General features: G+C 29.7%; 2 protein-coding genes across 6 annotated transcripts in view; one reads left to right on the top strand and one right to left on the bottom strand.

The window, feature by feature from the left end:
• Window positions 1-21,872, bottom strand: part of Dys (Dystrophin) — a 1,915,508-nt gene that overhangs the window by 1,374,530 nt on the left and 519,106 nt on the right. The window lies entirely within an intron of this gene.
• LOC142327578 (facilitated trehalose transporter Tret1-like) overlaps window positions 1-21,872 on the top strand; it is a 58,802-nt gene that overhangs the window by 19,446 nt on the left and 17,484 nt on the right. Inside the window, exon 1 of one of the 3 annotated variants that reach the window (XM_075370749.1) lies at window positions 21,476-21,627. The exons of the other annotated variants lie outside the window; for them this stretch is intronic. Within the exon in view, the coding sequence (XP_075226864.1) occupies window positions 21,491-21,627 (137 nt within the window). The 5' untranslated portion in view covers window positions 21,476-21,490. Of the gene's footprint in view, window positions 1-21,475; window positions 21,628-21,872 lie in introns of those variants that run through there. 3 annotated transcript variants of the gene reach the window in all.

The raw sequence follows: 21,872 nt of genomic DNA, 5'->3' as shown, positions 1-21,872 counted from the left end.
GTAAAAATAACGATACATGAATTAAATTCAAAAAAAATTAAAAAATCGATAATTTTAAGCTTTGATCGACTCCCCCCCCCCCATCAATATTGCCCCTAAAGTATTTTTTTTTGTTTTCTTCCTACTTGAACTACTACTATACTTAGGAAGATGTAAAACTAAATCAGTTAAAAAATATGAAATAAATAAAAAGATAGCTTTTTTAATTTTTGGGGAAGAGGAGAATTTGGAGGCAAACATCTTTTTTAATGGTGAGATGGGCATGTATTGAGATTAAAAAGTGGGGTTATGTTTGAAAAAATTGACCACAAAAAAACTATCTACCCTACCTCTGATATTGACCCCAAATTTTAACTAAAAAATTACCCCATACACGAATCTCTGTACCAAATTTCATCAAAACTGAAAACTTGTAGTTTTATGTAACTACAAACACGCTAGCGCACGTACATACCAAATTACGTACATAAGTACGTAATTACCCCCTCCCACTTTTTGGGGGTCCGTTGATTATGAAACATCGTCTTCTTTCTTTTTCCTGTTTAACCTCCGGTAACTACCGTTTAGATAATACTTCAGAGGATGAATGAGGATGATATGTATGAGTGTAAATGAAGTGTAGTCTTATACATTCTCAGTTCGACCATTCCTGAGATGTGTGGTTAATTGAAACCCAACCACCAAAGAACACCGGTATCCACGATCTAGTACTCAAATCCGTGTAAAAATAACTGACTTTAGTAGTACTTGAACGCTGGAACTCTCGACTTCCAAATCAGCTGATTTGGGAAGACGCGTTCACCACTAAACCAACCCGGTGGGTGATTATGAAACATCGATAAATGTAAAACCTCACGCCACATTTTTTAAATGATTACTATACTTCCCTTCCCTTTTTTTCAGAAAAGTAAAGAATTAAATTTTTTTGTTACACATTTATAAATTTTAATTTTTCTCAACCAGCCTTACAAGTAACACACCGAAAACATCGGTTACACAAACATTTATTTTTAGCGAATCGACATGAGTCATCGTTGCCCAAAAGTCAAGTTCAGCAAAATACCTTACTTACGATTAACGCTTTACCCTTTTAAAGGAATTCGAGAAAACAAGGTTAAGAAACTTATTCCATTGCTATCTATTCCATTGCGTTATTTAGGAATAGCGCCCATCACTGTATACAGATAATGGAAATCATTGTGGGAGGGGGGAATACGGCTAGCGTTACGAGGCAACAGCTTTTAACTAACTCCTATCATCGTTAATGAACATAAATAATTCATTGGGTTATTGTCATCCCTCTCGCAACCGTCCCACTCAGTGGCCAAACGGTGTGAACTCGGAAATATTTTCCAAAGAACTCTTATTACAAATTATATCAGTATGTGGTTTTAAAAGTTAAAATTACTAAAGTAATATTGTGTATAGTCAATTAACATATCGACTCGATCAATTTATATATTAAATTAAAACTGTTCTAATTATTAATTATCATAAAGTATACATTTTTTAAAGATGAACAATTTTAGTTGAAACTACCCTAAAAACTACCCTGAAATGTATAGTCACTTAATGTGGTTGCTAGACCAATACGTAAGTGCGAGCTATTAATGCCATTCCTGTACATCAAATTTGTCTCATCATTGGATCCAATTTTGAAAACAGATGAAGTAATTAATGATAACGATTAAATAAACCTCATCGTAGAACACCCACATAATATGAGGAAATGGCTCAAAACTCAAAGCCTAGCTGTTAATAAGAAAGGTCCCTCTGATCTTTTAGTTCCAAGGTGATGCTCTATTACCCTTCCATTGATGAAGAACTAATTTTCTAAACTAAATTATATTACACCTCCTTGAGATACTAGATTCATTAACTGATATGATACAGAAAATAGATAGATAAACGATTGCCGAATAAAATTAACCTAACATCATGCAAAACAAAATGATACGATGTGATTTAGTAACAGGATACGAAACATGGAACCAAATTTTAAACTCGATAAATCTAATAAGAACGTTAAAACTATCTGTCACAGTAAAAAAAAAATAGGTATATCTAAAACTTAAACGATAGTAAATTCTTAAAACCCAAATCTATCTAAGTTTTTAAAAAATTTAAACCAAAACAACTTACAAGAGGCTGGGAGTAGTTTCACACCAGTAGATCTTGCTCTATATAAACCAAACTTCAAGTTTTTAATGATTTACTTAAAAAAAAGTATCAGAAAGATACAAGTTTTTTCAAGTTTCTCAAATGCTCAAGTTTTTTATTCTTAAATGATAAAGAAGTGAACAATATTGAAACAAGAGAATAAATATGAAAATATAAGAAGAATCTTGTTTTCATGTATTATTTTTAACATCAGGAGAGTTATTTTATGGAAAAAAAGTTACAGGAATTGTACTTTAGTTTAAAAATGAACATTATTTTAACGTAGGTAATTGAATAAAATAAGTTGTTAAATTAATGGAAATTCTTAACTTAAAACAAAATTAAATGCTGAAAAGGCTTAACTGTTTTTATTACGGTTAATTCCTTTAGAATGATAAAGATAATTAAATTATGAAAAATATAACCTTTTGAAATGTAGTTATCTTTTTTAAAAGATAAAAGTATATAAAAATGATTGCTTTATATATATCTAACTCACCGTCGCGTCGTAGCTTCGCCCGCACTATATAATTACTTGCGTTTGCCGTAGCGGTCAATCTTTTTATTTTATGTTTCTTATTCAAGTAATCGGAGGCAGGTGCAGCCAGTCACACGTACAGTAACGGTGACAATGGCTGTGTTGATTGAGCCACAACGCCGTATATCTTCGCACCCCTTAAAATAATCGAAATTTAAAAAAACCCGAAAATTGTTTTTAAATATTTATCTGAAGAGTATTTTTAAGCCCAAATTTACTGATAGTGCAGATTGGGAAAATTTACAATCATTGTTAATTAAAAAAGCAGCAAGGTTTCAAAAAAAAACATTCAAAAATCCATTTTAACCCTTGCAACTCGGAATTTAAAAAATCTAGAAATTGGTATTTAGATATTCAGATGAAGATTACACACCACAAAAACAACACGCTGATATCTTCTTTTGTTATCGAGAAATTAAAAAAATACGTAAATTTCTTTGTTACTCAATTTTTACCGCTTTAAACTCGGAATTTCAAAAGATCTTTTCTTAGTGTGCAGTTACACCGTAAGAAAAACATGTATAAACATTTTCATCGATTTATCTTCAGTAGTTTTTGCTTGGCGTTGAATATGAATCACTGACGATATGTTGTCTTCAATTTCAATAGAACCTCTATAAAAATATCTCTACTGAAAAATATCTTGGGAGCGACTCGCTGTAAGAAAGGAGCATGAGAATTTAGCGGCTCGCCACCTAGCGGCCCGAATGAGAAGTGCAGCACCGTAACGGATTATTTATTATTTACAAGTTTAATCAATAATTTTTCATTTTTAAATACCATTTCCGAATAACCGTGATATGTTAGATCGAGAATGTACCTGATGCAAGCAGAAGTTAGCTTTCAACTTACTAACAAATAACCCTTTGAATTTTGAAAATCGGACTTCTGTTTGTACAGATAGTATAAGAGTACCCCATTGCACCTCCCAAAACAGCATCTCAGGGGCACCCCGTTAGTTGCCAGTTGATGGTGATGATTGGCTCCTCCCACGAGGTGCTCGAATACCTCACCACTCTAGCCTCACACGCAGTCCCCTCGGGAAACCCATTACTGTTAAACAGAATTAAAACAAAATTATTTAATATTTTATTTAACGGAAATTTAATTCTATTATTTTTGTAATATTATTCATTCGATAGATACAGACTCACAGTTCATTAATTCGATTCATTAAAGTTTGTGTTTCAACCGGCAAATCTCCACTAATGCATTTTTTTTTCGAGAGGAAATATATCTAAAAACCTTCTCAGTTATCCCAAGTAACATGGGTAAAACTTTGGAATAATGTAATTTCAAATTACATATGGCTTTTTATTTAAAACCGTCTTCGTTTTGTTCACCGGTAAATATTTGTAATATACAATACATAAATGTAAGTCAAAAATTTTCACACTTCAAAATTTACTCTTTCATGAAAGAATTTTTAAATAAAAATGGTGCTGAACGTTTATCAATGCTTTCCTCTTTTTCCAAACAGAACTAATGATTGAGACAGCACCTTTCATCACTTTATTGATTTCAACAAGCTCCAAACTTTCCTAACGTTGAGACGCAATTAGTTTGTTAACTAAAGAAATGTTTCTTTTCGAAAAAGTTAAACTAGGGATGCAATTCCAATGTAGTAATTTATTTTTACCAGACTCATTTCAATTTTCATATAAATTTAGGATATAGCCTAATAATACTATCCTGGTGCGATACTTTACTAATTAAACTTTAAAATACTTCACCAATACTGTACCTGATAATCATCCATAAGCCATATTCTTATCATTATTAAATGATTTAAGTTTCCCATTTTAGAGATATCCACACCTTTTTCCGTTAATCATCATAAAGAAGACTTACATAAAAATTCTTTAAATAAATCCGATGTTCATGCTGTACTCTGGATATCGATAATCAGCCAAACCTCTATATAACGAACCTCGATATTACAAATTTTAATTGAACCGTGACATTTTAATAAAAATACATATAAATTTACCTCTATTTAATGTATTCATACCTCTATATACTGAAATGGTGACACTGCATATTACCATAATCCAGTATGTACTGACATACAGTAATTTTTACGAAATCTTTTTTTTTATATAAATAATGACATTAAAATTAGTATTTTGGACATCTCTGTGAATTTAAGGTTGTTATTCTTTGGATTTCCGACCTAAATTGTATCTGTATACAAACACAAAGTATTCTTGATAACAGTCAAGAATTATAGGATCTTTTTATTGAACTGATAAAACGAAAAATCCTCAAGATTCTCTTATAACCCATAAACAATAAAATTCTAACAAAAGATTTAAACACGTGTTCTGTAGTTACTGTCTGCCTATACAGTAAAGTTGCGGAATTTCCCAAAATCCATTTACTAAAAGCAGAGCACTAAAATTACTGCGCAAAATTACTGCTTTTATTCATTTATCTAAACAAGATATTTATTTACAGTGCATAATCATAAACAAATAGAATTCTTAGAAATCATTTAATACATACTCCCTCTACTGTTCCATATATACATACAGTTCAGCAATAACTTTTCCTAAGATTAATTCAGTTGGTCTGTCTTTGAATTACGTTACTCGCATTATACAATACTGTTTCTTTAGTGTGCCCGCATACAATGTCAAAACGGAAGTACCTTAGTATTTCAGAAAATATTAGCGTTTTACACAAAGTTGACAAAGGTGTTAAAAAAAGATTTAACTTCTATTTAACGAATCTTTGCCAGAGATTATCGATTTCGTTAAATAGAGGTTCGATTGTATTATTGTTTAGGGCTCCAAATATTTAGGTTTTCTTTTTTTACAGTTTATTTATTAACCTATTCCAGCCTAAACCCTTTAATAAGAAATAGAAAAAAAACCGTGTTTACGCTTACTGTATCCTTCCTTTTTTTTTTATCAACATAAGGAACGAGGGACTATAATCGATAGCATAAAAGATTTACAATTATACGTGAAAAACGAAAAATTGTTAAAACAGTTTCATATTAATCATTTTTACAAATATTTACGTTACTACAAAGCTAAATGATATACGCTAAATTATATATATATATATTCAGACAGCTAACGGTATAATGATGTGTGCATGATTTAGTATTAGATAATATACTTAAAGAATAAAATGTTTTCAACACCATTTGCACGTAAAACGTGAAAGAGAAAAAACAAAAGGATATCTTCTATACTAATAAAACAATGGAGCAGACCAACAGCTGCCTTCTAGCTCGCCAAAATACAAACACACACACAGAAATAGAATCACTGACACAAAGAGGAAGAAAGAGTGGGATGGATTATAAAGAAAAAAGAGAGGGTGGAATTCAGTGGGAGCCAAGCTGTCTGAATGAGACAAAATCCGCATAATACAAATCAGTAGTTTGTTTGAACCGCTACAGGAGGCGTTGTAATCAACCGAACACTGAATTGTTATGCATAGTTTGTACGGCAGTTTTGGAACGAGCACTGAAATATGAACGTGCTGCAACAAGCCAGCCGTCCAGATTTCCCCGCCTTCTTTACCCTTATCCTAAAATTATGATCATAATGACATTAAGCCTACACAAGTAAGAGAGGTCATTATACAATAACCCTTTAGAACAAAAGGTATTAAATCACATATTCAACGGCTATCTGCATTAAATTATACGAACGTTATATACAACTAAAATTTAATCTATAAATATAACCTTAAATTTACGCATAAATACATTTTCAAAATATTATAGTTCATACCAAAATGCCTCTCCATTTCTATAGAAATATTATTCAACAACAAACGCAAGTGCAAAGCGTTGAAGAACGTTAATCGCAAATAAATTTCAAACAAACGTGCAGGATAGTAAAACCGTACAATTTGTTTTTAATTTCTTACTGAAATTCTTCGGACTCAACGATGGAACTCCCCCCCAAAAAATCCATGTACAAAGACTATGTGAATTACATATTCTTTGGAGATTACTCATATTATACAGAGAGGCTCAAAAATGTTACAATTTTTAAATTATATAGCTAAAAAACCAACAGGGATAAAGATGACAAAACCATGTCACCTGATAATTCAAAACATTTACTTTTCATTGATGTTATTTACTGCTAAATTATACGCTATTTATTCCGTAACGAACACGGATGAAATTCGGTTGTCTTTTTACCAACGTATGTGGTTTTGATGTGGTATTGGAAAACTGAAAATGTTAGAGATTCAAAGACGTTGAGCTATGGAATTTGGAATACCACCACCAACGAGAATAACAGTTTCAAGAATTCGTGACAAATCTGAAGCTAATGGAACAGTTATTAATGAAAATTACACTTTAGTAATAATCCAAACCTTTACACAAAGTCTCTCAGGCAATGTCTTCGTCAAACCGGTATTGAAAAAGATAAGTATTTATAGAATTTTATTAGCTAATATGTAAAGACGAGGGAAGCATATATAATCCAAAACTTTTACATATATTAAATGAAAATGGTCCAGAAAGGCGAGCAGAGTTTTGTGAATGCTAACAGGAAAAGTGTGAAACAAATGAAGGGTTTGAACATTTAACTGTTTGGTCAGGTGAAGTTTAACGGACAAGTAATAAGCATAACAATATTTATTGGAATAACGCACATATAATTGAATAAATAACGCACATATAATAAATCCACATATAATTGAAGTATAAACCCTATTTATCAGGCTTAATGTTGGACCATTTTTTTTAAGGGGAATATCAGGAGCATCCCTTACTAAAAAATGCCTAAAATATACCTAAATAATAAATTATTCCTACTCTACATAACCTATAACCTTTTTTTTTTATGAAATGTAATACGTTCAACAAGGTAGAGACTATCGTGGTGACTGATGAAATTCCTAAGCAACTGCCTTACGAAGCAACTCCAACAAAGAGGAAATCCTTCGGAGTTCCCGGCTCGACCTTCTGACTTAATTCTCATGTGGGGAGTTTTAAAAGACACTATCGATGCTACAAAATCTAAGATGCTACGTAAATTTTTATTGCAAATAAAATTGAATTTTCTGTAGTATTCTATATCTAAGCTAAGACAGCATCGAAAATTCAGTTAACAAGATATCATCAACTACAGTACAGTTACGATGTCGCTGTATATTAAACCGTTCTCGTAGATGTATTGATGTGAACGGTGAACGTTTTGATGATTTATTAAAGTAAAAAAAAAAAAAAATAACACAAATATGATGATGTATCTAATTGTTTTCTTTAATAAAATATAACTGTTTAAAACGTGTATACATTTCTTTAGACACTGAATTTATAATTGTAGACGAATGTTCGTACACAGCGAATATCATTAAAAAAAAACCTGAGAAATGTATTATTCAATTAGCCAAGCTGCAAGTGAATTTAAACCTAATTTTTCAGTGTACCATAGTAGCATTAACGCGTGGGTTAAACTAACTGTTCTACCTTAGAATTTTTTCATCATCAATTTTAGCTATTAGGATGCACACAACCTGACGGTTTGTCGTTATCCGAATTTTAAAAAAGAAAAATATCAATCATTGTAATTTCAATCCAAATGTTTCCCATATTCTTAAAAAAGCACATTAAAAAGTAAACCATGCAAAATAAATAAACTGCAATTATGTTTGTAGTATATTTTAATATATTTTATACGACCACGTCAATGAGCTTTATGTAAAGTACATATGGATTGTACTACGTGAACTATTTTGTTAGTTATGACTTAAGGACTGTTTCTCTTTAGAATGGGTTTTCTGCTGACTAAGGAAGAAACCAAACCCACCGGGTTGGTCTACTGGTGAACGCTTATTCGCAAATAAGCTGATTTGGAAGTTGAGAGTTCCAGCGTTCAAGTCCTATTAAGTTAGTTATTTTTACACGGATTTGAATACTAAATCGTGGATACCGGTGTTCTTTGGTGGTTGGGCTTCAATTAACCACACATCTCAGGAATAGTCCAACTGAGATTGTACAAGACTACACCTTGTTTACAATCATACATATCATCCTCATTCATCCTCTGAAGTATTATCTAAAAGGTGATTACCGGAAAAAGAATAGGAAAAGGAAGAAACCAAACCCACCGGGATATTGTCTAGTGGTTAACGCGTCTTCGCAAAACAGCTGATTTCGAAGTTGAGAGTTCCAGCGTTCAAGTCCTAGTAAAGGCCTTATACGGATTTTAATACTAGATCGTGGATATCGGAGTTCTTTGGTGGTTGGGTTTCAATTAACCACACATCTCAGAAATAGTCAACCTAAGACTGTACAAGAATACGCTTCACTTACACTAATACAAGTGAGCCACAGGAAAAAGGGAAAGATGAAACTAATCTTCTATAAGAAATTTTTTCCAATTTTCCTTAATTTCTTATTTAGAAGCTCAATATAATTAATTAAAAAAAAGAAAAATTATTAACTCCAATTATCTTTTCAAAATTCTACGCAGCAGCAACAGATATTAATCTATTTTTTTTTTTGTCAAAGATGATAAGGAGATTGAATTTTTAGATTTCTAGGATTTTTCAATTGGAATGAAAGAAAGGGGTTAAAATAAAATGGAAAAAACTGTGATAAAAATAGTATAGAAAATTTAATTTCATTTGCAGTAAAAATTTATAATTAGATTCAATCCTGAACGAAATTATCACAAAACAGAAACGTTTGTAAATCGATAAGTTAACCAATAAAATATTTTTTTTTTAAATTATAGAATTCGATGTTTTAGGAGTGGTGTTTGTGGTGATGGCAGTGAATTAATACACTTTGGTAATCCTTAATTTAAATAAAACTTTTTTTTTAATTTCAAGTAGAAAGAATGGAATAGTAAAACATTACAAAAACTTACAGAACTTGTATTTTAAAAATGGGGTATAAACTTTTACCTATATGATAAAGGTTGGAAACTGCTTCTCTCTAATTACGCCTAATTAAAAAAAAAAGTAAGACCAAAAACTTTAATTAAAGTAAAATAATTTACAGTAAAAAAAAAACTCTTATCTACTGTATTCTAATATATAATGAATAAAAAAAAAGACCAACGTACTTTTCGTTAGTTTGGTTTTACTTTTTTATTATTATTTTTTTTAATTTCGTTTAATATTGCAACAATAGATAAAGAAACGTCAACAATCTAACATGCAGCATCATAACAAACCACGTTTCTAATTTGTCCCGCTAAAATTTTTTTGATCTTAATTTGGGCGTAAGTAAAGAACAACAAGTCAACCAATCTTTATTAAATTTTATATATAAGTCTATATATAAATATATAAGAAAACCCCAATTTAAGTGAATGGTATTTACGAACGCTTCATACGTATTTTCATACTCTTCATTTTCACCGTGCGACCGAAAGTGATACTTTACTTCCTTTTAAAAGTCTTTGAAAAAATAAAAGAATAAGATTTTTAAAATTTTTCGATTATTTTATTTACTATTATCTAAACTTTGTTATTAATTTAAAATAAACACGAGCAAATTAAGTTCAATTACATTTGAAATAAAGACATGCTGTTATCAGATTTAGAAAAATAAAATAATTTCTTCAAACACAAAATTATGTGTATAATACATAATTTTTAACAAACATTTTGGAAAATTTCAGAATCACGGATCTAAAATCGTGGAGATATGTCTCAAGTAGCAAAATGACTTCGGAACCTTTTAACTAATACGATATGATATGCAGTTTCAGAAATAAAAGTAAAGTAAATTTTATTACTATTTATAAAGGTGTAAATTGGAAAATTATTCATCTTTAATATACTTTAAATATTGATGATTAATAAAGGATTTTTAATACCGTATGTTTTTCTTCTATAAAATATCTATAAAACTAATAAAAGAAAGACTGGTATAGATTAACCTGCCAAGACCAAATTTACATCAAAAATACCTGTACAATATTTCAACTAGATCCACAAATTGTTAAAATGTCAGAGAAGGTACACAAATAACGTGGAAAACTGGTATAAAGTTAAATACCTTAACAAAAGTTAAATACCAAACAAAATATTAAGTACGCTTTACTAATTTAAACGGATAATATTTAAATAAATAACGATATATTTTTAACAGACTTCAAAAAAGTAGGTAATGTATTCGACCCCTATATTTTTTTTATGTTTGTTCCCGCATCGAAATCGATGTAGCTACTTTTCGCAATAGTACTATGCTGATGGAAAAACTTTTTAGACAAAAAATCGGTTGAAAATTGACAAAAACTCGTTTTCGTCGTCGGGCGGGAAGGTATAGTGACAGGAGGAATCCGATATTCTAAATATATGCGTCACGTCAGATGATGTTATACGGTCTTTTGTAGGGCAAGTAATGTCAGTTTCTACACAAAGATATGTAGCACGGTTAATAAAATCACCACCAAAAATCAAGAAACTCGTCTTAAAACTTTCAGACCCGATAAACATTTTATATAAAATATACTGCTTCGTTAGGTACAGTGGGAATCTTATAATACTATACACGTGCATCACATTAACATGATCTTGATCTCTGTTCAATTTTTTTTTTTTTAAATAATTATTAAAAAAATTAACTCGAGACATTTTTTCAAAGACAAATTTCATTTGTGCACAATTCTGATAATAATACTACCTGAAATAGAAATCTATAAATTTATATTAAAAAAAAAATCAAATGAAATATTCTTATCGTTTAAAAGTAAACTTATACTAAACAACACCTAATACTAAAACCAAGTATAATACGTGAAGGACGATTATAATAACAGCTGTTACAATAATATATTAAACACATCCCAAAAGTTTCAAACTTTTTTTTTATTTACACAAATTCTGAGTAGGGATTAACTCTTAAATTTAAATAATTAATCAGATAAATTAGAAGTAAGAGAATATTGAAAAATTCTCAAAATTATATTAAAATTAACAGAAATTAAACAAACGTAATTAACTTTTCAGCGGGTGAAAGCTGTTAAGCTTTTAAAGCTGTTAAAGCTGTTTTTTTAATTTGAAAAAAAAAGAAATATTTATTAATAATATATTAAAGCACTAACATGATTAACAAATGAATGTTCAGAAAAATGTACAACACGAATTTCAAATAATTTTAAAACATAAATGAATAACAATAAAAGAAAAAAATCATTAGATAAAACACGCTATATAAATCAATGTTCCAGTACTAATATCAAATACATTAAAAACAAATAGATATTAAGAAATGTCAATTTATACAACACAGGAGATTTATAACAACATAGATTTATGTGCGAGGTATCCATTGAGAATTTATCAAAAATTAATTATTTTCTTTCAATCTTTAACTAGTTATTTGTTTGTTTACTATTTCGCGTTAGTAATCAAGTGTAAAAAATAAATCATTAATTATCTCTAATATATTTTAACTATTATTGCCGATTCACACCTACGTTTATTAGAGATAAATCAAAATATATTAAACATTTGAAATAGTATAAATTCAAAACCACATACACGATTAAAAACAAGAAATACGATGATATATGTAAAATAAATTACAGCTGAAAACAGTGTTCGTGAAATTTATCTGATCGTATAATCCGTCAATTTTTATTCTGGATTTAAAATAGCCGGTTAAACTAAGTACTGTAAAATTTTGCTTCTAAAATCAACCTCTTTACTACATTATCACGGATAATATCGGTATGTTTTAACCGATATATTATCACATGTAACATGCAAAGGATATATATTTACGGGCATTATGTAAGCGTGCAGGTAACGTGTGTAAAATAGGGTTAGAATGTGACTTACATGTGTAAAGTCGGTGTTTATTTCGTTACTATAAAGGTAAGGAATGACGTGATGCGGTTGAGATAAAACGTCGCTAATATAAGAGTAGAGTGCAGCAGCAGTGATAGTTGTACTAACAGCGATTTAAACAAACTATCATCGGTACACAAGTTATACGATTACTGTCCACACACTACAAGAATAGATGACTACACACAAACACGGCGGCTGTTTATCAATACGGAAAGGGCACAGCACATGCAGGCAACCGGCCAGCACACGGCTGTGTTATCCTGCACTGAGGAGGATCACTGGTAGTGCTAGACAGCGCGCCTAGTCGTTCATTGATCGAACCAACCCCTACGTTCGGATGCGTTCGCGGCATTTCGTGAAAAGCTCGCCTGGTACAAAACTTGAAGACACGCCCAACACCTCACCTGTTAGCTCTATCTTTTCGGATCTTCCTCGCCGACGGACCACCGGTACGCCGCACTACTATTCGCTTCGCTTCGTAAACTCTTTTTCTACCAATTACATTATCGGAACGAATCCGAGCGAATATCCTCTCATGGGGATACTATTATAACATAATGTAAACACTGTTCCGAAATCCACATCCAGGTGGAAAGCAAATTGAGACAACCGTATTCCAAACAGAAATAACGAAAAATAAACCGTATACTTAAACAAAGTATATAAGTTATATGTACAAAATTACACATTTTGACTACTCCGTATTAACCTTATATGGAAAATTAGGGAAATAATGATTTAACTCACAATATTTTAAAAAATTCTTCGAGTAATCAAAATTTATTTGTACATCTATTAAGATGCTTATGTGTACGTACTTTAGATGTTTTTTCAAAAGTTACTGGGAAACTAGGACTTAAATTATCAAAAGCAGTTAAGTAAGACTACTTTTATTGAGTAAAATTCAAAATTTGCCATTTTAACCGACAAATCTTTGAAGGTGAAAAATTATATTCCGCTTTTTAAAGAAACATTATTACGATTTGGAATGCAAAGAAGAGAAACTGACAAAATTTCATGTAACATGCATAAAGGTGCAAAATACAACGTAATTTTTTGTCTGATAAATGAGGACAGAAATTTGAGGGAAAAATTAATCAGTGTACGATAAGCTTATCAATTCATTTCCAAATTGGTAAATGGCAAGATTATCACTCACGTAAATTGATCTTATTAAATATAAATTCTAATTAAGTAAAAATTAAGTAACGGCATACAATGCCGTAAAAAATAATAATAAGATTGTAAAAAATTCATTGCAAAGAAAGATTAACAAATAGTCGAAAGACAAGACATTTTTTTTTTTAATGGTATGCCGTATTAAGCTGAAAATCGACAGACTGGAAATGGAAAGAGCTTCCATCCAAAAATGAAAGAAAACACTGCAAAACGTACTAAATTTCAAGTTTACAGCTTCAAAAAAGTAAAAAAATTGTTCAATTTAAGATTACATCATCATCCAGAATAAAAACGAAATAATGGATACCAAGAAACAATGGATTCAATGGCTGTACCAAGTACAATACGTGTTAATAATCCGAATCTACGTCGTAACGTTAGATAATATAAACAGCCAAGTAAAATGTGATGGTAAGCTAAGGGATAGTTATCTCACGGGACGTATTGAATATTAACAGGTGACATGAGAATACATATATTAAATTGATAAGTCCCAAGTGCAACCGTCAAAGGACAACATCAAGGCGATTATAGCGCATTTGCGATTTCCATTGCAATATAATATCTTTTACCTGTCATACCTAAATATCGACTATGGCCAACCAAACATTAATCTAAATTAATTTTATTAATCATGGCCCGTTGGTATTGATATATAATAGTCTCCACTTACCAACAATCTTTAACAGTATGTTCGAGCTCTTTCGGATTAGTAATCCATCCTCAGAAACATTGATGTGTTATAATTATAATTATTTACTTTACAACTTAATTTTAAAAACAAAAATTATATAACAATTGATCGTCAAAGGTAAAATAATGTAAATTTATATGAAGGTCTCAGTTGTGGATAACAACTGAGACCTTCATACTGACATGACGGATGACGTTGACATTATTTTACCTTTTGACGATCAATTGTTATACTTATAACTTTGGTTTTTAAATTCAAGTTAGTATAATTAATGATATGTGAAGTAAATAATTATAACACATCAATGTTCCTGAGGATGGATTACTAATCCGAAAGAGCTCGAACATACTATTAAGGATTGTTGGTAAGTGGAAACTATTATATAAATAAAAACATTAATCTATCGAGCTTCTTTCAACTGATATTTTACAAAGTACGATGTACGATAATCGGAATAATTTACGAGCAAGGCGAAGATCGACTGATTGCAAGAATAATTTAAAATTTGTAAGAACGATTTATTTTTTTCGACAGGATAGAGTTAAATTATATACGTAGTATATTTTTAATTGACCCATACACCTTCGGAGCGAAAAACTATCTTTCGCTTTCTAAATATAGCTTTAATATTTCAAATAAAATAACTGTCAAACTGAAATTAAGAAATAAACTTCTGAAAAGAACATGTTTTACATTGTTCAAATTAAAAGTAAAAATAAACGTTTAATTCTATACAAATAAAAGGATAATTTATAAAAAAAAAAATCTCCAATTATTTTTCCCAATTTCTTTGCATTAATTATACCGCCCAATGCCTCAACATCATACTGCCTCAAAGATATAGTAAAAAACAAGACAAACTTGTAGCAGTCACGCAAGTAACGATCTGAGTAGTCTGCGGTTATATACTTAAAACAAATGGATATTAATCACTTAAAAATACTTTTATTTATTTTTTGGTTAGAGGACTATTTCTAACATACAAAGCAAAGAAGCTTAAATAATAACGTAATTAAATTGCGTTTTGCCAGTTAATTGATCCCAGATTCGGTTCGACAGAGTTTTGAATACATAAATTATTATCAAAATTATTGATCATCTAGCATACTTTACAGCCGTAGCATATCCAAGTTAAAAGGGAGTTCATCTAATTAGGTTATCTAAGCTTGTTCCTTTATCACAAATCACTTGCTAATATTTGAGTTAGAATGAAAACTCGTGCGTTTTCAACTTTATTCATATCCCTCTCACCATTACGTATATGTAGAGATGAAGTAATTATTGACTGACTGTTTTTCTCGTGGAATATAGATAGATTTAGGTGGAGTCAACCAGTTAAATTTTAACGCTAATTAACAACAAATTCTGGAATGAAAAGTTTGGATGACAGTTATGTTTTCATTTTAGGAACAAAGGAATTAAGTACCTCTGGATTGTATTTATAAAAAATTTATGGATTATCACCGGAAGTAAAAATATGGTTTACTAGTTTACTTGAAAAATCTTTTGTTTAAAAGTTAAGAACAAATCTTTTTTAAATTACCTGAACTAATTTAAAACCTAAAATTATAAAATATTTCGGATGTTTTTAAAAATGTTAAATCATAAAGAAGAAATTAATAAAAATATTCCTTTTCAAATATATTTTATGTATAAATTATCAATCTTTTCATATAAGAAATTTAAACGTCTAACAATGTAGTCGAGACAAGAATAAAATGGATGAAAAATTCTTCATTTTATTAAAACCAACGTATAAATCTTTTAATAAATAAAGCTGTTCCTGACTGAAATAGCTATTATATGAAAACGGATAATGAAAAAAAACCGTAAACATTTTGATTTGAAAAAGCTCAAACTGGGCTATATGATATTAACCTTTTTTACGCATTTGAAAGGTGCATTAAAACTTAGTTATACCCTTTTTTTGCGTATTTAAAAATTGCATTAAAAAATAGATACTAATGGTACACTCTGATTTATTAGTTTTACTTCCGTTTTTCCGGACAAATATTAAAGTAATAAAATGAAATATTAATTTTACATAAAATAAGATCAGACTAGATTTTTCATTCGTAAAGTGTTTCAAACTTATCGGTGAAGATATAACACGATCAGTAGAGCATATTTTATTTAATTATGCAAACCATAACAGGAATTTACAACAGATCGTTTAATTTTAAAATTATAAAAAAGATGTAATTAATCATTTTAATTGGAAATATAAATGTTGACAAATGATAATTATTTATATAATTTATTATTACAAAAGAATGAATAAGCTTATCAAGCTTTGCAATCACTGTTTATACACCCATATAACATTTATAATTAAAACAATATATATAAAGATGCCTATATACTAATTACAATTAATTCTTTAAATCTTACTGGCGGAATTAAGAAATATTTTGTTTTAGATCAACAAACAATTTAGGAGTAAAGAGAAAAAAATTATTACATTTATGTCAAATGTTATCATAATTTGCTAATTATCTGATATACTATATCTATATAGTTCTAGTTTGCTAATATATCTATATAGGTTTTTTTATCATATTTAATAAGTTTTATCAAATCCGTTTACTATGTACTATCTGTTTTATAGAAGCAAAACTGTGGTATACCTTTTTTATAAAATTAGTTTAATTGAATATGTAATAAATATTAATACAAAATATAATTTATATAACGGTGAATTTTAGGTAGATTTCATAAAGCTACCTATTGTAATGGGTACCAAACTTCCGAAAAATCTTCGCGTTTCAACCCCCCCAGACCCCAAAACCATCGTCAGCTCAAAAGTTTTATATATATATTTCACTTTCTTGTGCGACACGATACTGCCGTAATTTTTCTCCAAAATTGTTTCCTAAAAAATCCCACCCAAAATCTCGGTCAAGTTCGTTCAAACGGCCAAAATCGGACCATGGGGGTGGAAATGGAGTGGCTTTTTCGAAAACCAAAATGTCGCTATAACATTCTTATTAAGTAGAATATCGAATTCATTTAAACTTCCTACTATTCTATGGATATGGATAAGGGCCTAAAATTCCTTAAAAGGCACAGGACCTCTCTTAAAAGGCACAGTGTCAAATCGTTTTAAAGTGATCCTTAGTTCTCTAAACATTATCTGAAACGTTTGTCTGTAACAATTTTTGATATAACCAACCCTTACGTCAAGGGATGACTAAAACAAAATATCGCTATAACTTTCTTATTAAGTAAAGTATCGAATTCGTTTAAAGTTCTTACTATTTTTTGGATAAGGGCCTAAAACTTAGCTAAGTAAAGCTTTTTTGATATAACCAACCATTGACGACTACAACAGTTGAATGTCAGTGCTGCAACCTTTGAAATATTAACTAAAATAAATAATTAAAATTTGAGGTGTAAAAAGTAATTTGTTTGGCAACCCTGTGGAATTTCAAATTTCCCTGTTCAAGAGGACAAGAAGATAACAGAAAAAGGAATTTCTCACAGGAGAAAAAAGGAAAATTCAATATGGCTGAATGCGACACTAGAGCTCCTTGTGGTAACAGAAGGTACTATTGACGCAGTATGTCAATAGCGACTTAGCCACTCTAAACTAGTGGCTAAGTGGGCATACTTTGAGGCGGAGGTACGATTTTACAAAACCCTTTTTGGAAATATTGTTATTTTTTCAATTGTGTCCAAGAAAAAAACGACCTTAATTAGGCGAAATCTGGAGATACTGAGGGATCTTGCTCTACAGCCTCAACCTCTTGATTTTTAAGTAGAAAATTTAATTACATCAATGTTGGGACATTGATGTAATTAAATTTCTATAATTAAATTTTCTATATATGGGTATATAGAAGTAATCTGACCAGGTTTGGTCAAATTCGGTCCAGTTGTGCTGGAGATATAAGGTGATTTAGAGGCAAACACCGAACACAAACACACGCGCGCGAAAATTAAGATACAGAAATTTTCCGTTCAGTTTTTGGGGTTCCTTAGGTATTAACCGATGAAAACCTCATATGCCCTTTAGAGCTATAGCTATCTAGACGGGAAAGTAAGAAAGGTTTTTGTATAGGAGCTTACTTAAAACAACCAGTATTGATTATAAAAAGCCATAATTCAAATAATTCATAATTCAAACTGATATTTAGTAATATAAACAGAATAACAAATAAATACCGTGGATAATTAAATTGTTACATTTTATTGCTGTAAATTTCTTATTTGGTTTTGTATTTATTTGTTATTCTGTTTATATTACTAAATATCAATCTGAATTATGAACGGTAACGGTTTTTTATAATCAATGCTGGTTGTTTTAAGTAAGCTCCTACACAGAACCTTTATTACTTTCCCGTCTAGATAGCGCTATAGCTCTAGAAGGGTATATGAGGTTTTCACCAGATCTTAACATCTAAGGAACCCCAAAAAACAAAAGAATTTAAATTATCCAAATAAAAATTGTTCAAATTTTTTTTCGCATCAACAATTAGTCATTTACGTCATCGTAAATCAGCTAATTTCAAAATCCTAATAAACGACGACGAGTTTATCATTAAACCAACCCGATGGTTTTGTTGAAACCTGATCCACATAGGAACAAATTATAAACTGTTTTCATCCGAATACACAAAAAATCATTCTGAAAAATATTAAAATGCATATGTAAATAAATGTAATAGATTAGAAATAGTTTAATAATAATTTTTTTTCGGTCTCTTCGTCGATTACAATAAAACTAATTATTTATCTAAGTTTCAATTTACGTTGCTATGATTAGAATTTTTATGAATCAAATGTTGTGAATACAACATGAATGCAAACAGATATACATAAACATATTTTTTCAACTAATGCACTGATGCAAAAAAAGAAGCACTAATCCTCTCACGAAAGTAAAACCTGAGAATAAACAAATCTAAACCCCGACATCTAGCGGAGATGCCGAATTGTCACCTTCACGTGTGTTAAATCGCGGTCACGTTTGTATAATATATTCTCTGTTTATTTATTCTCTGTTCCTTTTTCCTTATTGCGAACCCATTTCATCATCTTCTTAGATATTACTGAAGCCCTAATATGCTTTTATTAAATTAACGTTGAGTAAAACTTTTAATCTATAACAATCTTATCCCTTTAAGATAAAGGAAGAATTAAAATATAAAACCATTTTGATTATTGAACTAATTAATGGTACACCTTTCAATCAACCGTAAAAAATTCGTTAAAACGTGATTGTTTATGCACGGGCATCGTATGTTGTGTGTATGCTGTATACGCGTATATACGAGTGCGCACGAAAGATTACGTTAAATGCTGAGGTTAAAACTATATAAAACGATTAAAACGTAATCTACCAAAGATAAACTCTTAAACGTAGTTCTTCTATTGCACTTTAAATATACTAACAGAAAAAATTATTTAATAAAATAAGAAAACAGTAAAAAATATAGTACAAGCCCTAAAACAACAAAAAAAGTTTGTATAACAGTATATATATTTTTTTTTTTAAAATAAATAATCTGCTAATATTAGGCTATATATTAAATTACGATAATAATAATAATATTATTATTATTATATTCAAGGTCAAAGATTAAGTAACACGTTTTGATGGAAATTTTATACAAAAATATACAAGTACAGTATGAAATAATTTTATCTCATAAAATAGTGGTCAATATTTAATGGAATAATCATTATATAATTAATAATATAAAATATTAATAAAAAATAAAATTTCCAATAGAGCATTCATTATTTATATAATTTTTTTTTTTAATACGTAGTTAAAAAAACAAGAAATAATTAAAATCTCAAAAATTAGACTTTTAACCCTTTTCATAAATACTTTGTTGTAATATTAAGGAATCGTTTTTTTTGTAACAGTAATATTTTATTTTCTTAAGCGTTACAGAAATGTAAATAAAAAAAAAAATGAAATTACGTATAATCGAATCGGTTAATAAATGACCCAACGCTTGGATATTTTTATATTTGTCGAAGTTTAAAACGATCTTCTTACCAATGGAAATAATATCAGTACAAACATTCTAAAGCCTAACCACACAAAAATAATAAATCAAATTTAGCCATTTAGTCGTATCCGACCCTTAGCGATTCCATAGGCGATGATGTTTTTGCCACTGGAATTTTCCTGGCAGGTTTTACGGGAGATTTTCCATTGCCTTCTCAATGTGGTTAACTGAAACCCAACCACTAAAGAAAGCGGTATCCACAGTCTAGCATTCAAATCCATATAAAAGCCTTTACAAGTACTCGAACCTCAGAACTCTCGACTTCGAAAATTAGTTCACTGGACTAACCAAAGGGGTTCATAAAAAAATACAATTAAAAAAAATTTTTATTTTATTTTTTTGATGTGGATATCACATCAAAATAAAATTTTATTTTATTAATAACGTCTGGTTTTTTCATATTTTTTTTTACTGTTATTGAATTATTATTTAATGTAGAAACGTTGTTACAATAATAATAAAGTGACTCGAAAAATAAAAAAAATAAAGTGTGACTCGAACCGATGTACCTTCTTCCTCTTGTAAGATCCAATTATTTCATTAATTAAAATTTTATTTGCCTATAACTCTGGAACCAATGAAAATAAGTACCACTTATGACGTATCGTTGAAAAGCTCTCAATTAGAGTTTATTCCTGCAATTAAGAAAAAGTCCAAAATCCAAATGTTTTGGATTTTTGGAGACTTCTGGTCCTGTCGATTGCAATCAAAAGGTGTAATCAAATTGTCGAGGTGCATAAATAAGTGTTACAACAGTCCTAAATAAAAAATTTCAACTTTTTACAGCTAATCGTTTCTGAGTTATGCGAGATACATACGTACAAGACGTCACGCTGAAACTAGTCAAAATGGATATTTCCGTTGAAATCTGAAAACCGAAATTTTTCGCGATTATAAAAATGGGTACAATTTACAGCCTCTTTATCTCAATAGTAATGGAGGTAAAAAAAATCCTATAAAAATAGGAGATGCATAAAGTGTTTTAACTTCACACTTATTTATCTACTTCAATTATTATTATGGTTTTTTTTTTTTAATAAACACGCGTACTTTTTGTTTGTTTGATGATTAGGCCACATAAAGCTTGAACCTTGTCAGTGGGATATGGAAGTGGAATTTTGCAGCGTATTACATTATGTCATGCTTGACCGGGATCTCCGGGTAAAAGGCCGAGACGCTACCACTCCGACACAAGATTATCACAAATTTTTTTTTAATAGTGGAACTAAAAGTTTTGAAAAGTATGCAAATGTATTATCAATTAAGTTTATTTTAAACATTTTATGATAGTTAAATAAAGGATGATTCAAATTCTATTATTTATCCGTATATAAAAAAAAAAATCAGTAAATACGTAAAGTCGTTAAATTAAAATAATTTACTTACGGAGAAATGTTAAAATCTATATTCAAATGCCGGGAAATTTAAGCAGCATGTTGACGGTTCATTTAACTTTTAAATGGGCAAACAACCGTATAGAATATTA

Source organism: Lycorma delicatula, chromosome 7 (assembly GCF_047948215.1).
Source record: "Lycorma delicatula isolate Av1 chromosome 7, ASM4794821v1, whole genome shotgun sequence".
Taxonomy (NCBI): Eukaryota; Metazoa; Arthropoda; class Insecta; order Hemiptera; family Fulgoridae; genus Lycorma; species Lycorma delicatula.
Note: the sequence above shows the minus strand (reverse complement) of the source record. Positions and strands in the feature narration are given on the sequence as shown.